This window comes from Natrix helvetica (assembly GCF_964273705.1).
Source record: "Natrix helvetica genome assembly, chromosome: 7".
Taxonomy (NCBI): Eukaryota; Metazoa; Chordata; class Lepidosauria; order Squamata; family Natricidae; genus Natrix; species Natrix helvetica.
The window spans coordinates 65,702,698-65,729,849 of record NC_138558.1 but is presented as its reverse complement, the minus strand read 5'-3'; the positions used below and the strand labels follow the sequence as shown (position 1 = coordinate 65,729,849).

The 27,152-nt window shown below is 43.3% G+C and overlaps 1 protein-coding gene across 4 annotated transcripts in view; it reads left to right on the top strand.

Moving 5' to 3' along the window:
* Positions 1-1,577: 1,577 nt before the first annotated feature.
* SPATA18 (spermatogenesis associated 18) overlaps positions 1,578-27,152 on the top strand; it is a gene marked incomplete at its 3' end in the record, with an annotated part of 36,523 nt that continues 10,948 nt past the window's right edge. For 3 of the 4 annotated variants that reach the window (XR_014175983.1, XM_081960273.1, XM_081960272.1), the window contains exons 1-9: positions 1,578-1,808; positions 7,050-7,155; positions 8,504-8,619; positions 11,146-11,264; positions 13,194-13,289; positions 16,709-16,843; positions 20,388-20,625; positions 21,967-22,125; positions 25,874-26,046. Coding sequence is in view for 3 of the 4 variants with exons in the window: in XM_081960273.1 (XP_081816399.1) it covers positions 1,722-1,808; positions 7,050-7,155; positions 8,504-8,619; positions 11,146-11,264; positions 13,194-13,289; positions 16,709-16,843; positions 20,388-20,625; positions 21,967-22,125; positions 25,874-26,046 (1,229 nt within the window). The remainder of the gene's footprint in view (positions 1,809-7,049; positions 7,156-8,503; positions 8,620-11,145; positions 11,265-13,193; positions 13,290-16,708; positions 16,844-20,387; positions 20,626-21,966; positions 22,126-25,873; positions 26,047-27,152) is intronic. The other variant, XM_081960274.1, reaches the window with a different exon arrangement.

Genomic DNA, 27,152 nt, shown 5'->3' with positions numbered 1-27,152 from the left:
CTGTAGTGCCTTCATGTCCATAGCAGTTAAACCAGCGTAAGTGTGAGATCATGCACCGATAGAAAGAGATCATCAGCCATTGCTCCACCAGATATCCCTCATCTGATTAATACCTTCCAACAAAGTTTTAAGTTCTTTGCAGATCAGGCAGCTGAGTGAATATCAGAAAAATAGCTGAACTTTATATGGGCACTTTAATTGATGACAGGTGTGTACTGACTACTATTTAAAATCAGTTTGGATATTCAGTTAATTCTGACCACAGTCACATTCCTACTTATAAGAGAGTGTGCACACTTTGAATTGTATGTCTCTTATATGTTATATTAAAGATGTAAAAAATCTGAAGTGATTTATCTTGGTCTGATTTTTCAACATCTCAAAAAAAGTTTAATTTTAACAGGGGTGTGTAGACTTTTTATATGGTAGATGGATGGATGGATGGGGGTGGGTGGATGGGTGAATGGATGGATGGGGGTGGTAGGTGAACGGATTGATGGATGGGGGGTTGGATGAATGGATAGATGGATGGGGCAGGGGGGTGAATGGATGGATTGATGGAGGGGTTGGATGAATGAATGGGGGCGAATTGATGGATGAATGGGGGTGGGTAGGTGAATGGATAGATGGATGAAGGTGGGTGGGGAGATGGATGGATGGGTGAATTGGGTAGGTGGCTGAATGGAGGGGTTGGATGAATGGATGGGGGTGGGCCGGTGGGTAAATGGATGGATACTTTTAAGATATAGAGGAGAATAATCAGAACAAGAAGTGGGCTCCTTTTCCACTCCCCTGTAATATATAGATTCCATCGTGATCTGAAAATTAATGCATTATTTTGAAAAAGGAACTTGAGTCCTTAGAATGATGCGAGAGGAGAGTCACCAGGCGCCACACGCGCGTCCCTATCATTCGCGGGCAGGCTAGCCAAGGCGAAGTCCTGCCTGGAAAGCGGGAAGAAACGCCTCGGTCTCTTGCCAGCCGTGAGCCGCCAGAGACCCGAGGGAGAGCGGCTCTTCTTTGCAATATTTCGCTCGTGACCTGAACTTCCAATGGGGTCCCCTCTCTTCTCCCGCCGCCCCCTCCCCACGTCAGTTTCTGTCCGCAGCATCACGTAATAAAAGTCGTTTTGTCGTTCTGTGCGCTTCCCAGACTCCCCCTTGGAAACCAAGGCCAGGCACCAGTTGGTCGGCTGCGATGGGAAAGATCCCGCGGGGGGATCGAGGGATTCGGGGAGCGATCTCCCGTCATGTTTTCCTCCCAAAGCTCCCTCTCTTTCCTCCCGGGCTGCTCTTGCCTGCTCAAGCCAGCCGCGCTTCTCCCGCATCCCCCGGGGTTGGAAAAAAAGGAGCCCGGCAAGCAGAAAGCGACGAAGGGAAGGTGGGGTTTTCGGCGTTGCTACAACCGAAAGAAGTGGGCTCTTTCCGCGCAGCCGTGGCGTCCCTGACAGCAGAGCAAAGCAAACGTCAGTTTGTTTAACAATCACCGAGTATAAAAATGCTCCAATCATAGAGGAGGCTTGCAAGGACAAATCCCAGGCTGAGCCCATTTGGGAGGCCGCCCTCCGTTTAAGGACAACTCCTCGTTGGGACCTCCGGGGTGGAGATCAGCAAAAGCCCCAAGAGGAAGAAATAGCCCTTGCTTCGTTGGGAAAAGAAGCCTTTTCTTTAGCCCCAAGTGCAGCTTTGGCTCGCCCTTTCTTGTCGCCATCTCTGGCAAGCATGGCTGACACCTTGAGAAGACTAATCAACAATGAGACCTGCAGGATTTTGCAGGAGAAGCTGGAAAGTTGGTATAAAGACTATTACGTGAGTGTGTAAAACTCCTGATTTACATAAGCAGGGTTGCCTTTCCAGAAGGCATCTAGGGGCGAGGAGGTGGCTGGTGTGTGTGTGTGTGTCCGTGTATTTTTGTGTTGAGTGTCTAGCATCCTCTCTTATTATTTGAACACAATGCAATATTATTTTCCCTTCCGGCGAAATCAAGAGCAGGAAAGGGGAAATCTCCCCTGTCTGTCTGTCTCTCTCTCTCCATCTATCTATCATCTATCTATCTATCTATCTATCTATCTATCTATCTATCTATCTATCTATCTATCTATCTATCTATCTATCTATCTATCTAACTAACTAACTAACTAACTAACTAACTAATTAACTATCTATCTCGGGGTAATAAGCTTTCAAGGCGGCTGCCCAAGAACGAGATGTTTTAGGAGAAGGATGTTGCTACCAACTCCCCTTCTTAAGGGAAAGAAAAGTGCAGAAGCGCACCGTCGTGCTTACCGTCCCTGTCCTCCTGTCCCCATTTATTCGCCCCCATTTTATTCATACTCATGTTTATTCCTACACCTATTACCTTGTAAACGATTGAGAGATCAAAATAAATACAAATAAATAAATATAAAAGCCCCGCCACCATCTGATTCGCGAATGGAGCTTTGAGGAGCAAGTTTATGGCGGGAGATGGATCCGGACTTGAATGGATCCTTGGAGACCTCTAGTGATTTCCCGGGAAAACAGTAACCAAGGACGCTGGATTTCAGCGCCAAGATGAAGGAGGGAGTTAACGTGGTTGGTTGCCACGGTTACGGAATGTAATGGGATACTGTACCGACAACATCTCGGACCAGCGATTATTTGCAACTATTGATTACTCAAGTTTCTTTTCTTCCTCCCACGCCCCAGTTTGGCACGGATCGCCCTCGGTCGACCTTGGCTGATCTAAAAAGGCGACCTGGGTGGGTGAGGAAAAACAATAGGATGAAATTCCAGGGCTAATATGGGCTGGACTGGAAAATGGGGTGTGTGTGTGTGATCTCCCAGTGCTACCAGTGGAAAAATCACTTTGGTACCCTTAGTAGCTTTGTCTACATGGAGTTGTCCCTGAAATGCACAGGTACAGTATAGGTGGTACCTTGCTCAATAGTAGTAACTGTGAGAGGGATTCTAGTGGACAACCATTTAAATATGTGCCAGCAGTATGCAGCAGCTGCCAAAAAGGCCAACACAGTCCTAGGCTGCATAAACAGAGGGATAGAATCAAGATCATGTGACGTATTAATACCTCTTTATAAAGCCACACTTGGAATACTGCATTCAGTTTTGGTCACCACGATGTAGAAAAGATGTGGAGACTCTAGAAAGAGTGCAGAGAAGAGCAACAAAGATGATTAGGGGACTGGAGGTGAAAACATATGAAGAACGGTTGTAGGAACTGGGCATGTCTAGTTTAATGAAAAGAAGGACTAGGGGAGACATGATAGCAGTGCTCCAATATCTCAGGGGTTGCCACAAAGAAGAGGGAGTCAAACTATTCTCCAAGGCACCTGAGGGCAGAACAAGAAGCAATGGGTGGAAACTAATCGAGAGAAGCAACTTAGAACTGAGGAGAAATTTCCTGACAGAACAATTAATCAGTGGAACAGTTTGTCTCCAGAAGCTGTGAATGCCCAAACACTGGAAGGCTTTAAGAAGTTGTTGGATAACCATTTGTCTGAAACGGTAATAGGGTTTCCTGCCTAGGCAGGGGGTTGGACTAGAAGACCCCCAAGGTCCCTTCCAACTCTGCTATTGTATTGTATTATTGTATTGTATTTCCTTAGGGTCTTAGGTAAAAACAAGGTGGAACAACAACTGATGACCTCCTTTTACCGGTCCACAATAGAAAGTGTCCTCACTTATTGCATTACGGTGTGGCATGCTGGTTTGACAGCCGCGGATAGAAAAGCATTACAGAGGGTGATGAGCACTGCACAAAACATTGTGGGCTGGCCCCTGATACTATTAGATGAGATCACTAGGGCTCACTGCCTTAGGAGAGTGAGGAAAATCCTCAGGGACGACTCACACCCTGGTCCGTCCTTCTTTACCCTCCTACCATCTGGAAGGAGATATAGAAGCAGAGGCAGCCACACGCACTGGCTGAAGAACGGTTTTTATCTGTGGGCTGTCAAACTCCTGAATGCGAAGTAGTATCATAATTCAGTACCACAATGGACTTGCAGTGTAACATGTTCACACTGGTGTAATGGGACTGGGTGTTTGTTAATATGATTTATTGGGTTAGGGATATATATATATATTGTCCTCACTGTGAGTTGTGGTGTGTTGGGGGTGTGTGCACTGAGGGAGCTCAACCAATCTCATTGTACATATGTTGTGCACTGACAATAAAGAATTATTATTATTATTAAGTCACCAGGTGGCAAATACTGAGCTCAGTTTGGATCAGATTTACACCCTTCGTTTACAATTCCACAGGCGTGTCATTCCCCTCCTTCCCCCCTTTAGCCTTTGCATTTCACATGGTTAGAATGATATCCTGTAAAAGCTTTTTAGGTGTTAGATTTTTATTCTGCTGATCCTCCAGGATGCTCAGACCAAAGTAACTTGGAAACTAGCCGTTTTCAACCCCAGCCACTTCTCCTTTTGTTCCTGCAACAGTCTTCTGAGGCAGACTGAGATAGAGCAGCTATTCATGGTTAAGAATGGAATCTATTTATCATTTTAAATTGTTTTTATTAATGTCCCATCTTTATTATTTACACCAGGGGTGTCCAAACTTGGGAACTTTAAGACTTGTGGACTTCAACTCCCAGAATTCCCCAGCCAGCTGGCTGGGGAATTCTGAGAGTTGAAGTCCACAAGTCTTAAAGTTCCCAAGTTTGGACACCCCTGATTTACACAAACAATTCAAGATGGCAGATATATCTAATATTCCATCCTTTCCTTATTTTCCCCACAACGACAACCCTGTGAGGTGGGTTGGGCTGAGCAAGTTTGACTGGCCCAAAGTTACTCAGCCTGCTTTCATGCCCAAGGGGACTAGAACTCACAGTCTCCTGATTTCTAGCACCTGGTATCTTAACCACAGGTCCATACTACCCCTGGAAGGAAATTGAAAACGGCTTGGCAATATCTGCAATTTCTATTACAATTTATTATGATCCATGTCTTAATGATTACAATGTGATGTATATATTTGCCTTCAGGTAAACCTCAGAGAATGTCATAGTAAGGATTCGTTCAACCCTACCCAATGGCATCTGTAATCTGAAAGTTCAGTGTATGGGCTGGTTGAATTGAAAACAATTACACTGTGAAGATAGAATAGGATAGGATAGGATTCCTTATTGGCCAAGTAGGATTGGACACACAAGGAATTTGTCTTCAGTATATAAACTCTCATTGCATATAAAAGCTATAAGTGATAAATCCTGATCATAGTCATCATAAAATACATTCATCATAAATCATAAGATACAACACTTAGTGATAGTCATAGGAGACTAAGTAAACAATCAACCTAAATCATACTAGGAAACTAAATAAAATAAAATAATATAAATCGTAAAGGTACAAGCAACAGTGTTATAGTCATAAATAGAAAAGGAGATAGATAATAGCAAAGATGAGAAGAAGAATATCAATACAATGGGACAGGAAACCTGGTGGGAATCAAATGAAGTGTGACATATGTAGATTCTTAGATAAAACATTAAATCAGGAATGTTTTGCATCCACAGAAACTGGGAAAATATATATAATCTATTCAGTCTATGCAACATGGATTCATGAGGTGGAATGTTAGGCTTCATTTAGACCCAACTGCATTGTCTTACTAAACAGTTTGACAGTGTAGTGGAAATTAGTTGTTTAGCAGAGTGATGGCATAGGAGGAGAAACTGTCCTTGTGTCTAGTTGATATCACAGAGTTCAGAGTTTGTAAAGTTTTATCTACCTTGGCTCATTCACACATGTCATCATTTGAGGCTGCAGTTGGGTCTAAATGAAGCCTAACATTCCACCTCATGAATCCATGTTCCATAGACTATATAGATTATATATATTTTCCCAGTTTCTGTGGATGCAAAACATTCCTGATTTAATGTTTTATCTAAGAATCTACATATGTCACACTTCATTTGATTCCCACCAGATTTCCTGTCCCATTGTATTGTTTAAAAATTACCGGAAAATGGGAAGAAAAGCACAAACTTTGCATCAATATGTTTCAAAAGCCTTTGAAATCCACAAAGCTAGTCATGTTATGAATGAAGGAGTCTCATAAAGCGCCCATTTGTGATCATGTCTATCACAGTTCCAAATATGCTGTGGGCAAAAAAAAAAATTCTTACTTTTTTATGTATTACGTAGCACCACATGGAGTAACAGAGATAACATACATAGCATAAGATAAATGGAAAATAGTTTTATTTGTTAATGAAATGAATTAGTGCTGATTTTTTTCTCTTTATTGTACTGTGTTATGATGGTGCGGTTCACATCCCAGTCCTTTATGATAATAAACACTGCATACAAGATGCAAGGTGGTATTTTAGTAAACAAGGAAAACTTTCTTATGATCGTTATGGCCAAAAGTAAGGAAAAAATTAGCTCACCCTTACCCACATTTATTACAATATACCTTCTGTCATTCCTACTCAGCAGAAGTGATGGTATATGGCAGGATTCTAGCTGGAGTTACTGCTGTTTTTCTCGTGGGCATGCTGGATGCGTATTGTGCGTGCAGTGGTGAAATTCAATTTTTTTTACTACCGGTTCTGTGGGCGTGGCTTGGTGGGCGTGGTGTGCTTTGGTGGGCGTGGCAGTGGAAGGATATTGCAAAATCCCCATTCCACCCCACCCTGGGGCCAGCCAGAGGTGGCATTTGCCGGTTCTCCGAACTACTCAAAATTTCCACTACCGGTTCTCCAGAACCAGTCAGAACTTGCTGGATTTCACCCCTGTGTGCGTGCATGCGCAGTTCAATAGAAATTATTCTGCGCATGCGCAGAACTAAAAAACAAGACGGCAGTGGTGACTGGGGCGACCAGGGAACCAGTTTTGAGGCATGGACACCCTGCGACCCAGGCCAGCATGCCACTACCGTTTTGGCCGAACCAGACCAAACCAGTAGGAACCCACCATTGGTGTATGTTGTAAAATTGTATTTCTGACTCAGATTTGTTCTATTGCTAAGAATGACTGGTGAAGGAATAACATGGATAAAACTGGATTAATCAAGAACATTTATCTGATTTTCAGATTAATTCATGTAATAAAAATTTGACTCGGTGCTGTGAAATCATGGAGCTGAACTCTGTGATCCAGGGACAGCTGTTTTCGATTCTCAATCAAGCTTGTCGGGAAGGTGAGCTTACCTAAAGGAGTCCCAGAACATCTGGAAATATTGAATTTGTCAGACCTGAACTCCCCCCCCTCTCTCTCTCTCTCTCTCTCTCTCTCTCTCTCTCTCTCTCCCTCCCTCCCTCCCTCCCTCCCTCCCTCCCTCTCTCCCTCTCTCCCTCTCTCTCTCTCTCTCTCTCCCACTCCTTCCCTCCCTCCCTCCCTCCCTCCCTCCCTCCCTCCCTCCCAGTCTGGAACTGCCTATGTCCTTAGGCATTACCTTAATAATTCTTAGCTTCTTGATTAAGACTTGAATTTTCCACCAGTCTTAGAGTATGAATCTTACTGTAGATTGCCCACCCATAATAATTAGGACTTTATAAAAATAGGCAATATTTAAAATATGAAGAAGGTAAGATTCGACATAATCTTTTTTACTGAAACTGTTGTGGTCATTGCAGGTAGTCCTCGACTTATGACACAACGGAGCCCAAAATGTATATTGCTAAGCGAGACATTTGTTCAGTGAATTTTTGCCCCATTACACAATCTTTCTTGCCGCAGTTGTTAAGTGAATCACTGCAGTTGTTAAGTGAATCTGGCTGCCCCTTTGACTTTGCTTGTCAGAAGGTTGCAAAAGGGGGAGGGTGTCACATGACCCTGTGAGGACACTGAACTGTCGTAAATATGAGTCAATTGTCAAGCAGCTGAATTTTCATCAGGTGACCATTGGGTATGCTGCTACGGTCGTAGGTGTGAGAAAGTGCCTTTTTTCAGTGCTGCTGTAACGTCGAACTGTCATTAAACGAGGACTACCTGTAATGGGAAGAATACATCTAATGCATTTGTAATGTCAACAAAGGCACTGATATTATTGGAATATTGGTAAATTTTAGTAGTAAGTCAACCTGCTGTTCCAGATTTAGTCTCTTCCTATTGGCCCCATAGTCATTTACTGGGCTCCCCCTTTTGACTCCCAACTCTTTGGATAATGCCATCAACCCTTGAGGTCAGGGGTGGGTTCTGGCTTCTGCTACTGCTGGTTTGCTCAGGGATGTGCTTTGGGCGTGTGCACACTTGATGCGCGTTAAGCACGCATGCACAGTAGTAAAAAACTTGTTTATGCGCCTGTGCAGAAGCAAAAAACAAGATGCCTATGGTGGCACCGATAGAACCAGTTTGGGGGCATGGCAGGCCAAGTCACTACCTACTTGGCCGAACCAGTCCGAATCAGTAGGAACCCACCTCTGCTTGAGGTCAATATTAAGCCTACTCTGTCTGTATTGTACATATATGGCACGTGTTTCTGAAATGGATTCCTACCCAATCATTGAAAGCATTTTGTCATATATATTTTTAATTTATCAACTCAGGTGGCAATTATGAAAGTATGGAAATAATAAAATCTCGTCTCCTCCCATGGTTGGGTACTTGCTTTTCTAGCCCCTCTTCTGGAAGCACCCTGGACACATGTTCTTCTGTATTACAGGTAACTTTTTTAAAAAAAATTTTTTTTCCTAATATAAAAATTAAACCAAAAGCTTGCCTGGTTTTGATTCAGAAATGGTACGTTTCATCGCCAGTTTTTGAAAATGTGCTTGGGTGTTCAGACTTAAAATGTAGAATTTGAAATTGATTGCAAAAAACACACCCGTTTACCTCTGAAGGAATCCTTGTTGAAAACACAATTTTATAATGGATCTTTTTTCTATCAAAGATTTTGTATTGCAAAAGTCAATTTTTAAAGTCATTTTGCTTGTCCAATGAACACGTTACACAAAGTTCTAGAAGTACATGTTATTCTAATCTTGTTGTTGGCCGCCAACAGCCAGCAGAGTTGGCAGCAGATTCAGATAATGAGGAGGTTGGGGAGGAAGATGGGCCAGTCCTGGAATCTTGGGAAGGCTCTGATGAGGGCTCTGTGTCGGAGGCAGAGAGGGGGTCAGGACCGTCCCACAGTTATCAGCTATCTTCGGAGTCGGAGATAAGTGGGGCAGAAGAGCAGCTGGAGCTTGTTCCTGATGTGCGCATGCACAGAGCTGTCAGGGGAAGAGAACAATTAAGGAATAGGGGTTGACTTGGGAGTAAAGGCACAAGTGGACTCTGAATGGATCCTCCCGTAGGGAATAAATAGGAGCAAAAGGGGAGTGGTGTTTGCAGGAGACAACTTAGTTCGTTTATTAGTGTGGAGATTTGCTTATCTGAGTCCGTGCCTCACAGAGACTCCCTGCCAAGTATTTCATTGTGCAGCGTTGCAGCTGGCAACTATCCAAGGACTGATAAGGTTGCAATTCACTCTTGAAAGACTGTTTGCCAGGACTTTGCTGGATGTGAATGCTAAGAATTCACATTAGCCAAATAAAAAGGGTTTTTCCGGGACAAGGAGTCTCTTTCGTGATTTGGTGAAGCCTAGGTCAGAACAAATCTATACATGGCTGTTTTGTGGAAGAGTGCCCTAGGTTTGCATTTGTGGTTTCATATTTATATATTCCTGTTGAATATCTTAATGGGAAAGGCAATTTTATAGTTAGGAAAATGAATTTGAAAAAGCTAAGTAAAGTGTATGAAGGAGGAGAATAATTTCAAATGACAGAGGATCTTACTTAGTTCAGGGCTGAGGAACGATGGCCCTTTTATGACTTGTGGACTTCAACTCCCAGAATTCCTGAGGCAGCCAACTCTAAGAGTTGAATTCCACAAGTCATAAAAGCGCCAAGTTTCCTTACCCCTAACTTAGATTAATGTGGCATGGCGGACAGAGGTGGGATTAACTTACCTTCCATACTGGTTTGCAAATGTGAGTGCGCTCGCACACTTGCTTCGCTTACACGCCCCTCGTCTGTGCATGCACACTGCCTTCTGCATATGTACAGTGCTCGTGCATTATGTTGGGGCAAGAGCCTCCCGCAGCCGCCACTACCAGTTCGCCCGAAACAGAGAGAACAGGCTGAATACCACCTCTGATGGCGGAGTATCTAAAAAAGGTTAAACTATGGCAACTGGAGTAAAGTTTATTAAAACTGAGATGTTTTGTTACTCATCCATATAAATTTACTCAAACAGCTCAGTTTTAATAAACTTTGCTCCACTTGCCATGATTTAATCCTTATAGATACTTTTGGCCTGGATGATTGAGTCTTCCTTCACATATGACTGAGTATGTAGTGTGAAAGGTCTCACACCTTCTCTTCCAGAAGAAGAGAGAACATCCTAGTTCTACCTTCTTCAACTCTCTTGAGTTTTCGTCAGTGGCCATATTGGTTGTGGAAATCTGGGATTTGAAGTCCACCTTCCTGGAAGTTGCCAGACCTGCGAAACCCTGATGGAAACACTTGGAAGTTACTGGTGACACTAGCATTATTCCAAGGGTTTTCTTCCACTCCAGAGGTGGTATTCAGCAGGTTCTGACCAGTTCTAGAGAATCAGTAGCGGAAATTTTGAATAGTTCGGAGAACTGGCAAATACCACCTCTGAATGGCCTCGCCCCCATCTATTTTCTGCCTCCCGAATCCCAGCTGATTGGGAGGAAATGAAGATTTTGCAGTAACCTTCTCTTGGAGTGGGGAGGGAATGGAGATTTTACAGTATCCTTCCCCTGCCACTCCCACCAAGCCATGCCACGTCCACCAAACCTGCCACGCCCACCAAGCCTCGCCCACAGAACTGGTAGTAAATTTGAATCCCACCACTGCTCCCCTCCAAGTGTGTAAGACAGATCATAACTCTGTTGTTTTTTAAACATTTAAAAAAATGTTTGCAACCAAGCTGTGAGAGGGTGAAGATGATGAAATGCACGCTACGATGTTGGTGTGTCAGGAGTTGCAATGCCTGGATGAAAAACCAATGCTGGTGGTTGTGTTGCAACCTCACAACATATGAATTTTTGCTTGGCCATCTTTGCACACCCCACATTAAAATTAATTCAAGATATCTGTATAATTTCTCACAACACTTCTAGGATATATTCAAATGCCCTTTCATTTATAATTTTTAGACTATGTATATCTGCTTGTAGGAATCCCTCGAGAAAGACAGACTGCTGAGGGAGTTAAGCAGCGTTCGGAGTTTTGAAGTTGAACAGCTGGAAAAAGAACTGAGTGCCACGCGGTTACGGCTGAATTTGGTGCAACAAGAGTAGGGGGGAAAAACCCTTTATTTTTGTCCTTCTATATGTTGAAAATATTGAATCCTGTTGTATACAAATAACTTTGCCGTTTTTTACAAGCAGGTATGATGGGACACAACAGGCAGAATTTTCTGCCAGCATGGCTAGGACCTGGGAGTTCTGGTGCTTTTTAGTTGTTTTTATCCTGACTGTATATTATATTACATTACATATTTTATTCAGAGCTTATTATATTGTATTCAGAAACATCTTGAATTATACATGTATTGTGAGCAAAATTGACCTAAACATAAATCAAATTATATGGACTTAAATTCCATATAGCGCAGGTGCCAGCAACCTGCAGCCCAAGAGCCACATGTGGCTCTTTGACCCCTCTCCTGCGGCTCCCTGCTGACCCAGTTGCATGATCTGCTGTCCGCCCCAAGAAGGCATGAGCCTCTCGGCTGCTTTTTGCAATTCCGTGTCCTTCGCAGTCAACTCACTGCTGGGAAGAGCTCCAGCCCTTTTCTCGTTCTCATCTCTTTCTTGTGCGCGCACGCACGCAAGCAAAATACCCGGGATCATGGTGCCGGGAACAGCGACTCCTCCTCCTGCTGCCGTCACTGCACAGTGAGGTGAGTAGCTGGCTGCGTAGCGCAGGAGAGCCACGCTGCGGAGGAGACTCCTCAGCACCAGACTCAGCTTAGTAGAGGCACTTCACTGAGGATTACGAGCATCGGCTTTCCAAGCAGAGGGAAGACCTGTGGGAGTGCAAGGCCAGGTGCCGGCGCCTGGAGGCTCAGTGGGCTGAGATGGTCAGCCAGTTCTAGGCCATGATGCAATCCCACTGGAACAAGGCCCTCTGGCTCTTTGCCACCAGTGGCACTTCCCTCCAGCTTTCGCCCAAAGTCCAAGGCCAGGAGGCTGAAGCAGACCCCAAATTGGAATTTCTTCCCCCCCCCTCTGACCCTCACAAAAAGACCCCGAAGGGGAGACTCTCTGCAGCAACACAAGTGCCCGTCGCACATATTTATTTTATTATTTCTTAGATTTTTAGACTGCCCCTCTCCCAAAAAGGGACTCGGGGCGGTGTACAGTCAATACAATAAAACCAGTCATAATAATTAAATACATTTAAGCTACATTTAAAATTTGGAGGGGGAGATAGGCTGTACTAAGAAATAAATACCTAAAAACATCACAATTAAAACCCCAAACCCTAAAATAAAATAAATCCCTGGGAGGTAAAACTAAGAAAGTGCCAGGCCAGCTGATTGAAATAGGTGAGTCTTTAACTTTTGCCGGAAGGAACGGAGGTCGGTGGTAGTTCGAATGTCTGGGGGGAGGTCATTCCAGAGGGTTGGGCCCATCACAGAGAAGGATCTACTCCTAGGTGTCGCCCGCTGGCATTGCCTAGCAGACGGCACCAGGAGGAGCCCCTCCCTGTGTGAGCGGATAGGTCGCAGGGTTATCCAGCCCTGGGACCATAGTTTGAGGGCCCCTGATTTAGTGCAATATAAAAAATGCAAATAATTTTTCTGCAGACCACCAAAATTTTCTCATGGACTAACAGTGGTCCCCAGACTACCAGTTGGTTACCACTGATTTAAGTTACACATGCCTGGGCAATTCATATATTTTGCTCGCATGTGCTTAACAATCACTAAAGGTAAATTTGATTGTTATATTAAGGATGTTTCCCCAGAAAGTAGATTTGGTTTGGTTGATGGCTACTTCTGTGTACTAATTGTTTTGATTTTGATAAAGCACTTTGCCTATTAATATTATTAAGACAGCCTGTTCAAATCTCTCACAAGGGGTTTGTTGGAGTTGCAGTATTCAAGACTCTGCTCCCTATTTCATTGGTGGTGGTGGGATCATATTTTTTTCAAATTAGAAAAAAACAGTGTCTTTACATTTAAAGATATATCTCTGGGTATTAAATTCTCTTGCAGTCTGACAGAAGCCAAGTTGTCTCTTGAAGACACAAAGACCAAATCAGCTACTACTCTTTTGGCAGCAGAAGATGAAATTGTTCAGCTAAAAACAGAGTAAGGAAGAAAAAAAAACCCTTAGTGTGCAGGGCTATTTATAAGTATTACCTATTTGTCAAAAGTTTAGATTTTTCTAAAGCTTTTAGATTTTTCATTTTATAATGGTCATAATTTATTGATCTGAGTTGCTTTTGGACAAATAGAGATGACTTTTCTTACAAGTACCTGTTCTTGAATATTTAGTATGTAAAAAAGAAATATATATGCTGCCTTACTTCTCAAATGAAACAAAGGGAGCAACTTGTTACTATACAATTTTATACTAATTAAGGCGCACACTCAATCTCAACTTTGAATCCTCAGTACAGTCTGCAAATCTTAGATTAGGGGTGACAAACTCATGTCGTCATGGCGACATCATGTGATGTATCGGGATTTCCCCCCTTCGCTAAACCGGGTGTGGGCGTGACCAGCGCATGACTCATCCGACCCACGGGGCAGGAGTTTGACAGCCCTATTTTAGATTGATTAAAAGAAACCAGGTCAAACAAACAAGCAGGTTTTGTGTGCTCTATGGCCTTTAAGTAGAGCAAGCATAGTTTCATTAGGTTTCTGTCCTAGGGAATCATATGTACTTGATTGGCCAAAATATTTGGCCATATTCCGTACATTCCTTACACTCTTCTGACCAAACAGGTAGAGAAAACTGGTACTGCAAGGTTCTTCATAGGATCACAGGGCTGGAAGTGTCCTTGGAGTTCTTCTAATCCAACCTCCTGTTCAGAGCAGGTGTCCTTATTCCATCATGGACAAATGGTTGCTCAGTCTTTTCTTAAAAACCTCCCAATGATGGAGCACCCACAATGAAGATGAAGCGCGATCCCCTTTTGCAACCTCCTAACAAGCAAAGTGAACGGGGAAGCCAATGTCAGGGTTCCAAAGAGCATCCAACATTAAATCAGAGTCCAAGGCAAAAGATTCCTCAAAGTTCCAATTTATGAAGAGAGCCATGTTGGCACATCTGGGAAAACCCGAGTCTGAAAGCTTCCCGGTTTTCCCCACCCAGTTGAAAATTCAAGATCTTGCCCCTCCATACCCACAAGCCCATCCCATGGTCCAATCTCCCACTGCCATGCTGGCAGTTCCACCCATCCAGTTCCGGTCAGGTGCAGAGGTGCAAAGACAAAGGATGACCTTGGCTTTCTAAAAAGAAGTTTGTTATGGCTACATAGCATCTAACTCCATACAATCCCCCTCTCATTTTCCCACAATAGAACATGCATAGTAGAATAATAGAAAGTGTGGCAGGCCAAAAGACAAGATGGCTGCAGACCTGGCAGCCAGATTTACTTTACAACTGTGTTACTAATTGAACAAGTGCAGTGATTCATTTAACAAATGTTAAGAAAAGATATAAACTGAGGCAAAATTCACTTAACAAATTTCTCACTTAGCAAAATACATTTCGGACTCAATTGTGGTCATACGTGGAGGAGTGCCTGTAATTTCATACTACATAATTTTCATGAATTTAAGCAAAAAAAAAAAAAAAAAAACAGGTGAGACTTAATCTTCTAATATTAGGCTGGCCTTACTTATAATGACACTCCATTCCAAAGATGGTGGTGGTGTATTTTTTACATTAAAAAAAAAGCCTGTATATAGCTGGAATGGAATTGGAAAGGTTATTGTCAGAGAGCTCTGAAAGTTTTTCTATTATTTATCTTTAGATATTTATGACTTTCACATTTTTAAAGATTAGGGTTAGAGTTTATTGGTGTATGATACTGAGTTGCTAAGAGGCTGATTGCACGCTGAAAGTTTTCACACCATTCTGTTCATGATATTCCACACTGTGATTTTAGAAGCTGTTGTACTGAATCTTCTGAACAATTTTGCCTGCGTGATGTGTGTAGTATTGTATATACTTGTGTTATATTTATATTTATTTTTTATTGTCAGTGGTTACTTTGAATTCAAGTGGGTAGAGAAAAATCAGCAAAAATGTGTGGGGAAAGTCAAACGAGTTTGCAGGATAGTGCATTTAAACAACGGCATGACATTTTTTTAAATGCCTCATGTTGATTTTTAACAATGTAATCAAACTTATCCAGAATCTTGTGCTTATTCCCACTGTGCTCATTCAGGTTTATTCTCTAGTTAAGCTTATTTAATATTGTAACCTAAATGTGTTGTGTGTGTGTGTGTGTGTTGATACTGCGGAATGATAGTGAGCACAAGCATAGCTTAATAATAGCCAATTGTAAAATAATAAGCTCGAAGGCTACTATTGTCATGTACTTGAAAGGAGTTCTAAAATGTATAGTTCCACCAGGTGAACTGTGGGGTCTTTAGCCATTCTCTGGCTACGACCTATACATATGTTCCCATCCTATGTCATGTAAAGCAGCATCTCTGACAATTTGCCACAGCCAACTTGCCACGACCAACATGCTGTGGCCAATTCACTGCGGGACAACTCAGCCAACTTGCTACAGGACAAGAGTTTACACTCATATCAAAGAAATAGTGGGAAGAAAGGATGCAAAAAGAGGGGCAGAATTGTTGTGGCCCCACCAGCAGCCACTGGACCTGGCATCAGATTCAGACAGTGAGGAGGTTGGGGAGGAACATGGGCCAGTCCTGGAGTCAGCATTTTTTACCTCCTGAAACCCCACCCCCTTCACCAAAATGGCCATGCATAGCTTGTAGGAGGCTTCCAGAGTGGTCCTGGGGGCTGGGGAGGGCAGAAATGAGCACAAAATGGGCCATATGTGCCCAATTTTGCCCCCCCCAGCCCACAGGAGCACTCTATAAGCCTCCTAAAGGCTATTCATGGCCTTTTTTGAGAAAAAAATGGGCCCATTTTCACGAAAAACGAGCCGTTTTTGGGAGGTTTGCAGAGTGCAAAACCTTTTTTAAAAAAAGTTTGCCTCTTCAAAACCTTGGTGCACCTTATACTCCAAAAAATACGGTAGTTTAAAAAGTAAAAAAACAAAGTTGGCCATGCCCACCAAGTCACATGACACCCACCACCACCAAAAAGCCGTGCCCACAGAATCAGTAAGGGAAAAAATTGAATTTCATCACTGGTAGGAAGGCTCTAGCATTGACACGGGCAGTAACTTTTGAGTTGACAAGACTAGCTGCTTTCCCCTACCACTTTTGGAATTGAACTAGATTTTTAACCCCCGGTGCTTTTTTTCATACCTCTAAACAACATGATATGCCTCAATGTTTATAATCTTATAGCTAATAATGCAGCATGTTCCACATGACGTTTGAGTGGCTAAGAGATTTTTTTTTAAAGGCCAAGTCTTACTTTAAATTGTGAGGATAATTGTCGTCTGTGCAGCAAAAACTCTTGAATTCCTCCTGCTTAGCATTTTTTTAACCTCCCATGCAGATGTTTCACAGAAGGCAGAACATAATTTCAATATTTCATTTTTATTTGATTTATTTTTTTTGTGGTTAAGCCTAAAGGCTTCTCGAGCAAAATCCGATAGCACTTTGGAGACTCTAGAACAGCTGGAGGAGTACGAGAATCACCTTCAGAGGATGAAGGATGAAGTTGCTATCCTTCGGGCTGAGAAGTCTCTTCTTCAAAGCAGGTAAGGACCAGTGAAAGGTTTTTTTTTTTTTTGCAGTTTAGGACAGCCAAAAACAACCTTCTTTTCTCAAGGGGTCTTCTGTAAGTAGACTGATTTCTACGTTCATTAGAGATTCTGGGTCTTCTTCTATTCTATTTGTGATGGACTGGAGAAATGGTTAGATGTTTTCTGGATGAAGAAAGAATGTGCAGATAACAGAATAACAGAGTTGGAAGGGACCTTGTAAGTCATCTAGTCCAACCCCTCACCCAAGCAGGAGACCCCACACTGTTGCTGACAAATGGCAGTCCAGTCTCTTCTTGAAAGCTTCCAGTGATGAAGCTCCCACAACTTCCGAAAGCAACTTCTGTTCCATTGGTTTGTTGTTCTCATTGTCAGGAAATGTCTCCTTATTTCTAGATTGAATCTTATTTTGCCTTCAGATGCTTTGGAAAAATAGGTTGACCCCCTCCTTTTTGTGAAAGCCCCTCAAGTATTGAAATACTGCTATCATTTCTCCCCTAGTCCTTCTCTTCACTAGATTACCATGCCCGGTTCCTGCATCCATCGTATGTTTTATCCTTCAGTCCCCTATTCATCCTGGTTTCTCTGCACTCTTTCTAGAGTCTCAACATCTTTCTATAGTGTGGTGACCAAAATTGTATGCAATATTCTAGATAAGGTCTTACTAAAGCTTCATAGACTGGTATTAGTACCTCACTTGATGTTGATTGTATCCCTCTGTAAGGATTGCATTGGCTTTTTCGGCTGCTGCTGAACACTGTTGGCTCATGTTTAATTGGTTGTCCATTAAGACTCCAAGGTCCCTCTCACAGTTACTGCTAGTAAGTCTGGTTTCTCCCAATCTATATATGTACTTCTGATTTTCCTGGCCTAAGTGTATGCCTTTACTTTTCTTTACATTGTGTTTCATTTTGTTAGTTAGGGCCCAGTGTTCAGCCTGTCAAAAGAATAATTGTACCTACTGAAATGTTTTTTTTTTTAAAAAATATCATTAAACATTTCTTGAATTTGGGAATATTCAAGCAACTAATTTGATGTATCAAAGTGTATTAGAATCAAAATCTCACTATCATTAACATAGATATCTATCTATCTATCTATCTATCTATCTATCATCTATCTATCTATCTATCTATCTATCTATCTATCTATCTATCTATCTATCTATCTATCTATCTTTCTATCTATCTATCACGCTGTGTGTGTGTGTGTGTGTGTGTGTGTGTGTGTGTGTGTGTGTTCCAGCATAACTCTGGAACGCAGTTTCAACCAAACTTGGTACACAGATGACTTATTCTCTGGAAACAAATACTGTGGGGGGTAAGATACCCCTAACACCCCTTGGGAGGTGTTCTATTAAGATACAGCCTGTTGTGCCTTACAATGGCTTCTTCTGTACTGCCATAAAATAGCTTCTACTGTATAGCGGAGTGCAGTTGCCATGGTAAAGGCTTCAATGTACTCCACAAGGGGGCTCCCTCTGGTAAACGGGAAAATCCAACATTAGAAATTACTTTTGGTCCGGACATTTTCCCCCTATAAATAAATACCCGGACAATGCCGGGTTATCATCTAGTAAGCAATAATTGTTTTGGTCGCCATGATGTAGAAAAGATGTGGAGACTCTGGAAAGAGCGCAGAGAAGAGCAACAAAGATGATTAGGGGACTGGAGGCCAAAACATGTGAAGAACGGTTGCAGGAACTGGGTATGTTTAGTTTAATAGAAAGAAGGACTAGGGGAGACGTGATAGCAGTGTTCCAATATCTCAAGGGTTGCCACAAAGAAGAGGGAGTCAAACTATTCTCCAAGGCACCTGAGGGTAGAACAAGAAGCAATGGGTGGAAACTAATCAAGGAGAGAAGCAACTTAGAACTAAGGAGAAATTTCCTGACAGTTCGAACAATTAATCAGTGGAACAGCTTGCCTGCAGAAGTTGTGAATGCTCCAACACTGAAAGTTTTTAGGCAGATGTTGGATAGCCATTTGTCTAAAATGCTATAGGGTTTCCTGCCTAGGCAGGGGGTTGGACTAGAAGATCTTCAAGGTCCCTCTGCATGAAGAATTGGTATAGTCCAATTGTAATAATAAAAATGGCTGGTGTTTTAGTAAGACCAATAGAAACAATAACATTATATTCTCAAATTTATATTTTTTGACTACAGGTAGTAGTCCACAATTGAGCCCAACACTTATATTGTTTTTTTTTTTTAACAAAATTTTTTATTGGTTTTTCAACATTTATAGGGAAAAGGGTAAATGGACAGGTATACAAATTATGGCAGTTGCAGAGTGTGACAGGCGCCCCTCTCTCCATACTCATAGTATACATTTATATATAATGCATTGGTATATAATTGATTACAATCAGCATATTAGTTCTGTTACTAAATTCAATCAGATTAGACATTACAATATAAAATCCAGATATAATTCCATTATCACTTTCGGTCAGTTTATAATAATATGATTTTCTTGTTTATTTTTGTGATCTGAGTCTTCTTGCTATTGCCCCATCTCCCTCCACTGGCAGAGCTCTGGCCCCTCCCGTGTCCTGCGTGTCCGCTGTAGTGTCTCGTGTTTTTTCTAGGAGTGTTCTGTTTTTTTCCATAAAGGCCTGCGCCTCTATGGGTGAATTGATTCTAATTCTTGTCTCCTCCCAGAATATCAGCATACCTTCAGGCATCAACCATCTAAACCACACCCCTTTCTGGTATAATTTATTCGCTAATTGCGAATAATTCTTCCTTTTTTCTCTAATCTTCTTAGGGATCTGCTTCAGAATGGTTATCTCCATATCATGGTATGTCAATGCTTGCCCCCTTTGTACACCCAGAATTTCATCTCTTGTGCTTTTTCTAAGAAATTTAATGTGAACCTCCCTGGGTACATTGTGAGTTCTAGCATAAGCTGAGTTCACTCTATAAACCAGGTCTATATCCCACCCCATCTGTTGTTTTTCTTTATGTGTGTAGTCAGCCAGGATGTTTATCATGATGTCCCTTATGTTTTCCCCATCTTCTTCTATAACATTTTGAAATCTAAGGTAATAGGACATTCTCTCAAATTCTATTTTCATCTGTTGGATGTCAAGATCTTTGTTCCCTTTCTGCACAGCTTATAACACTTATATTGTTTAGTGAGAAATTTGTTAAGTGGATTTTGCTCCATTTTACGATTTTTCTCGCCACGCTTGTGAAGTGAATCACTGCAGTTGATAAGTTAGTAATTTGGTTGTGAAGTGAATCTGATTTCCCCGTTGACTTTGCTCATCAGAAGGTCGTAAAAGGGGATCACACGACCCTGGGACACAGCAAAGGTCATAAACATGAACCAGTTGCCAAGCATCTGAATTCTGATCACGGGGATGATAGAAAGGTTGTAACTGTGAGAAATGTTCATAAGTCACATTTTTCAGTGCCGTTGTAACTTTGAACGGTCACTAAATGAACTGTTGTAAGTCGAGGACTATCTGTATTTGGAGCAAAGTGTTTGTAGCTGTAAAAATTTGTCCTTCCTGCCATTCGGCAAATCTGTTTCAGACTTGCACGAGGTCGATCTCCTTCTCCCAGACTTGCCCGAAGTAGATCGCCTAGTCCACTTCCAGTGCAAAATTTTTCGCCCAGCTGGGGAAGACTTACTCATGCTTTGCGCCACACTCGCCTTGTGGAACGATTCAATGACATTTATTCCCAGGAACGCCTAAACGCTCAAAGTCTCTTGAGGAGCTACACCGATGATCTGGAAATGGCGCAGAGAATAATCTACACCGCTGTTGTGGTATGAGACACACAGCTATTTTTTTAATGCCATTAATACTCATTAATTTGATAAGTGCAAACGGATCATAAACTGCTTAGAAGCTTCAGTGTTGGTCTCGTTACGGAAATTTGAAATGTTGATGTTGGCTCAGCAATACGCTTATCACAGATTGGAGATGTTTTATGAAGAATTGGTATAGTCCAATTGCACATGAAGTCTCCCACCAGATGACTTATAAGTGGCCACTGCTGGCTTGCTTAGGGTTTATTTTATGAACTTGTTTTTTTTTTTGTGCCCTTAAAAGAAGATCCATGGTTTGTTCCTCTGATTAATTAACCCCTGCTAATGACTTCATTAGCAGCTGCATGAAATCTCTCTGAAACAAGCCCTTAAAAACACAAAGAGCTGGCATTGTCTACTCCCGGTAAAAGAATAGCACCTAGCACTTAGACTTATATACCACTTCCACAGTGCTTTTACAGCCCTCTCTGAGAGGTTTACAAAGTCAGCCTATTGCCCTCAACAATCCGGATCCTCATTTTACCCACCTCGGAAGGATGGAAGGTTGAGTCAACCTTGAGCCAGTCTGGATTGAACTCCTGGCTATAGTCAAAGTCAGCCTGCAATACTGCATTCTAACTAGAGGTGGTACTCAGCAGTTCTGGAGAACCGGTAGCGGAAATTTTGAGTAGTTCGGAGAACTGGTAAATACCACCTGTGACTGGCCCCGCCCCCATCTTTTCTCTGCCTCCTAAGTCCCAGCTGATTGGGAGGGAATGGGGATTTTGCAGTATCCTTTCCCTGCCACGCCCACCAAGCCACATCCACAAAGCCAAGCCACGCTCACCAACCCTTGCCCACAGAACTGGTAGTAAAGAAATTTGAATCCTATCACTGATTCTAACCACTGTGCCACCAATAGCTAGTATGCATCCTTGGATATGTTCATTACAAATTATATGTTCATTACAAATTACACCACCTCAGTTGGAGGGGGTGTATAAAACATATAGCATTTGAGTTTATCTTTTATTAATTAGATTATTTTAATTTAGTTAACTTTAATTCATTAATCATTAATTGCAAAAAATAAAGACAATGCTTATTCTTTCTCCATAAACATACTATCTATATATGTGGTGTTTTGCAACTACTAATCCTATTTGCATCATTCTGTAGATATGAATACACTTTTGTATATATTTTTAATATTATTAATCAGAATTTTTAAAGCATTGCATCAGCTTAACAGAATTTAAAATAGCACAGATTAACAACTGGATAAGCTATTTTATTACAAGATACAGTTATCTCTATTGCTTGGGCATCTAAATTTAATTGCTCTCCTCTCATTTGCAGGAGTCCTTCTATGTAGCAAAAAAGGCCTTCAGACAGTTCAAAATGCGCGTTAGGAAGACACTGTCCCTCAGTTACTCAGGGCCTGAACCACTTGAAGATATGGTGATGGCGTATATAATTCGTCAGGAAGACCTCTATGATGTTCAGTCCAGCGTCAGTGTAAGTCTGGGGCAAAGTTATATTGCTCAATAAAACACTGCTGCTTTTATAAAGTGCATCTTCATAGTAAGCTACAAAGACAATTCCATACAGACCGTTTTACAGTATTCCAACCTTACTGTTGAGAGCATGAGTTATTGTTGTCAAGATATCTTATCTGAGAAGAACCACAATTGGTGTATCAGACAAGACTGACGTGATGATCTCCATCTGCTCTCTAGGCGTCTCTTGTGGCGCTTCATCACCCTCAGCTCCTCGGTGAACCAAGGGGCCTGGGTGGTTCGCTGCCGCAAGAGAGGCCGCAAAGGCGCCACCCGGTCCAAGGCCCCAGTGGCCGCACTGTTCCATGCAGCCACTAGGTCCTCCAACCGGGTGTGGGTCAGGGCTACAGGAAACCCATTCGTGGGTTTGGGGTAGATTACCATCTGTACGCGGATGACACCCAGCTGTACATCTCTACCCCAAACCACCCCAATGATGCTATTGAAGTGATGTCCCGATGTCTGGAAGCCGTACGGATCTGGATGGGAAGTAACAGACTCAAGCTCAACCCATCCAAGACTGAGTGGCTGTGGCTACCGGCGCCCCGGTTCAACCAGCTTATTCCATCACTGGCCATTGGGGGCGAACATCTGGCCCCCGTGGATCGGGTACGCAATTTGGGCGTCCTTCTGGATGCCCGGCTGTCCATGGACGACCATGTGACAGCCGTGGCCAGGGGGGCATTCCACCAGGTTCGCCTGGTGCGCCAATTGTGTCCCCTATTGGACCGGAGCGCCCTTCGCACAGTCACTCATGCGCTTGTGACGCCCCGGCTAGACTACTGCAACGCTCTCTACATGGGGTTCCCCTTGGGATGCACCCGAAGGCTGCAGCTGGTTCAGAATGTGGCCGCGCAGGCAATCTCGGGAGTCTTTAGCTACTCCCACGTAACACCTCTCCTGCGCGGGCTACACTGGCTGTCTGTGGCTTTTCGGGTGCGTTTCAAGGTGTTGACCATCATCTTCAAGGCGCTCCATGGCACAGGACCTAGTTATTTGCGGGATCGTATCCTGCCCCATACATCCCTTCGGCCGATTCGCTCACACAGAGAGGGACTCCTCCAGGTGCCGTCCACTAGGCTGTGCCAGCGGGCGATGTCTAGGGGAAGGGCCTTCTCTGTGATGGGCCCGACCCTCTGGAATGACCTTCCCCCTGACATTAGAATGACTACGGACCTCCGCTCCTTCCGTCAGAAACTCAAAACCCACCTGTTTCAGCTAGCTGGCCTGGCCTAATTCCAGCTTTCCCACCTCAGTTTTATGTTTAAATTTTATGATTGGTTTTATGGTCTAAGTTTTTAATTTTTATAAATTCGTACAGGGGCTATTTAATCTAATTTTAGCTATGTATACTATTGTTTGTATGGTTTTTTAAAATTTATACCTGTACACCGCCCCGAGTCCCTTCGGGGAGAGGGGGCGGTCTAGAAATCTAATAAATTAAATTAAATTAAATCTTCTTCCACTCAGATTCCCCCCAGTCTCATTCCACAGACCTCTCATGTAAAAGAAAGGAGAGTTCAATTATAGCAATACAGTGATGGAGTTGTGGAAGGAAGGAGGATAATAAATTGATTCCTTACATTGTCGATGGAGACTCTCAGTCATCCAGGTCATAGTTGTCCCAAAGGTGCTTTTTCTAGAGGCAACTGGACTTTTTTGTTTTCCTTTGAAGACATTTCTCAGCCAAGAAGCTTCTTTAACTCTGACTGGACGATGGGGAATGGAAGGTTTTATACTCCTTGCGGACAGCTGGTCATTTGCATCCTTTTAGCGAGTCGTTGAGGCCACCTGGAGGTTTATCTGTGTTCCATTCCTCATCAACCAGTCAGAGCTGAAGAAACTTCTTGGATGAGAACCAAAATATCTTCAAAGAAAAACTAGAAAGTCCAGTTGCCTCTTGAAAAAAAAGCATCTTTGGGTTCCTTACATTGGCCATCTGCTTGGTCTGTGAAGAAAAAGTATTAGCCAGGGATTATATCTCAAAGGTGTTATGAGAATTTGTTAAATCCACCAAGTCTAAATGTTAGAGCAATGACTGCTCTGGGATCCAAATTGGTATCTTAGGCAGGTGATAAAGTACTATTTAACAGAACCTCAATAATGTTAATTCTGTTATCAGTGTTGCCCGTGATACATTCCATAATGATATTCGTTATTATATGGCTAATTTGAGGCTGAGGATTAAATAACAATGATTATGCTTTTCCTCTAATAAATTAGGATTTGAGTCCTATGAAAATGTGATGAAAACATCTAGGAGTGTTTGGAAGAAGGGGGGGCGAGTGGGTCCAAAAAGCAAGATGGCAGCTATAACCAAGTGATTGAAACCTTACCTCTTTACTTAGGATGCATTGGAAAGGGGCCAGGGCCAGGGGTGGGCTTCAAAAATTTCAGCAATGGGTTCTCTGTCTGGTTGCTGGGCGGGCATGGTCATGCCTCCTGCACCATGGTGGGAGGCAGGGACGTGCGGTCAGGGGAGGCAGGGGAGGCAGAGCCTCACCTCTCTTCATGAAATAATAGTATATAATATTATATACTATAAATATATATATATAATATTATAATATTATATACATCCGTCCGGGCGCGCCTGGGAGCTGCGGAGGGTAGAGGCAGAAATGTTGTCAGCGCTCCCAGATGACGAAGGCACGAAAGCGACTGGGGAACGACGAGAACCTTCCTGCCTCTGCTGGATTTCGCGCGCTCCTCGTGACTACAATATGCAGTCGCGAGGAGCGCGCAAAGTCCAGCAGAGGCAGGAAGGTTCTCGTTCCCCAGTCGCTTTCAAGGACTGCGGAGCGCGAGCCGGCGGAGCACACTCAGGAAGGCGGGGAATGGGATCACGTGTGCTGGAGGCTGAGGCAGCCTGAGCCTCCAACACACATGGTCCCATTCCCCGCCTTCCTGATGACATCACCAGCCTCACCAGCCATAAACCTCACCGCACGTCACTGGTGGGAGGACTGTTTTCTCCTTCCCCAGGGTCCAGAGGCTTTCCTCAAACCTCTGGGAGGGCAAAACTTCCTCCCCCAGACTCTGGAAGCCTTCAGGGAGGCCCATTTTCTACCCTCCCTGAGCCTCCGCGCGGGCTCTGCACTTACCTCTCATCCAAAACAGGCCATGTGGAAACTCCTGGAAAGGGAGGGGTGGGGTGGGCAGGGCGGGGTGGGCAGAGCCAGCCAGAGGTGGGATTTGGAAGTTCTCCAAACCAGCCATAACATTAGCTACAGGTTCTCCCTAACCCAGGCGAACCTGTAACAACCCACTCCTGGGCAGGGCTTCAGTTCTGTACTCATGTCTGCCATCTTGACCCTTCAAGTACTTCTGAAAACAACTCTATTCCTAATTATGTCTGACTCAATTGCTTCTCCAACTGTGTAACTGCAGCAGAAAATCTTTAAGTCAACCCCTAAAATAAAATTTTAGTGAAATAGCACATAATTAAACCACTTCATTCATTTAGTTAAGTTAAATGGAAAGTATTACAAGATGGTTTTTGATGGATGCTGGTATGTTGATGTGAATTTGGGGGGGGGGGGAGTTTAGGAAGCCACTTGGTCTTAACGTAGTCATTCCATCATTTTGTGTTCCATTTCAAAACGGCCTTTCTGCATTTGTTACTTTTTTGGGGGGGTGGGGGTAGGGAGTAATTCCCAATTATTTTTCGCTAGGAAATAATCACACATATTTTTATATGTTTTCAGGAAGTCATCCGCGCTCTGAACATCAGTCCTAAGATTTCTCTCCCAGGCGTTGATTTCATCATGATCAGTAGCTTGATACGAGAGTTATGCCGGATAGCTTTTTCCATGCAGACTTTAGATCCTCCCCTTGACGTTTCTTTTGGTACAGATGGAGAGCTGTTCAGCGAGTACAAGTAAGGGAAAGAAAATAGGCATGTTTTGCATACCTAATCTTAAAAAGGCAGAAAGATGTGGAGACACATTCACCTCCCTGAACGGAGACGCAACAAATTAAAAACCACACTCAACCAGAGTTAGGCTGCTGGGGGTTTGCAGGGGTTTGGGAGAACCTCTAGCTAAGATTCTGTGCAATTCAGAAAACCCCCCAAATCCCACTCCTGGCTGGCCCTGCACACCCCTCCCCTCCTAGGAGTCCCCACGTGGCCCGTTTTGGATGCAGGTAAGTGCAGGGCGTGCACGGAGGCTTGGGGAGAGCAAAAATAGGGCCTAGCGGAAGTTTGGGAGGGTCTCCAGAGCCTGGGGAGGCCTTTTTCGCTCGGGAGCCCAGGAAGAGTAAAAACCTGCGGTGGTGCAGGAGGCCGACTAGCTCATATCCACCCTAGCCACGCCCACCCAGCAACCAGGCAGAGAACCCTTGCTAAAAATTTTGAAACCCACCCATAGCTCAACGTGTAGCCCTTAATGAAACTGCACCTACATGGAGGGAAGTAACCAATGGGGTACCTCAAGGCTCCCTTTCAGGCCTAGTATTCTTCAACATCCTCTTAAACCAGGGGTGTCCAAACTTGGCAACTTTAAGACTTGTGGACTTCAACTCCCAGAATTCCCCAGCCAGCAGCTGGCTGGGGAATTCTGGGAGTTGAAGTCCACAAGTCTTAAAGTTGCCAAGTTTGGACACCCCTGTCTTAAACGATTTAGATGAGGTATCAGAAGGGGAACTCACCCATTTTGCAGGCGTCATTAAACGGGCAGGAATAGCCGACCCCTCAGAAGATAGGCTCAAGATCCAGAAGGATCTTGACAGACTTGAACGCAGGGCCCTGTCTAACAAAATGAAATTCAATGGTGAGAAAAGTAAGGTTTTACACTTAGGCAAGAAAAATCCAAATGTACAGGTATAGAATAGGTGGAACCTGGCTCAATGCCAGTGATTGTGAGTGAGGTCTTGGAGTCCTAGTGGACAATCACTTAACGATGAGCTGGCAGTGTTGCCTCAAAAGCCAATGCAATCCTAGGCTGCCCCAACAGAGGGATAGAATCAAGATCACGAGAAGTGATA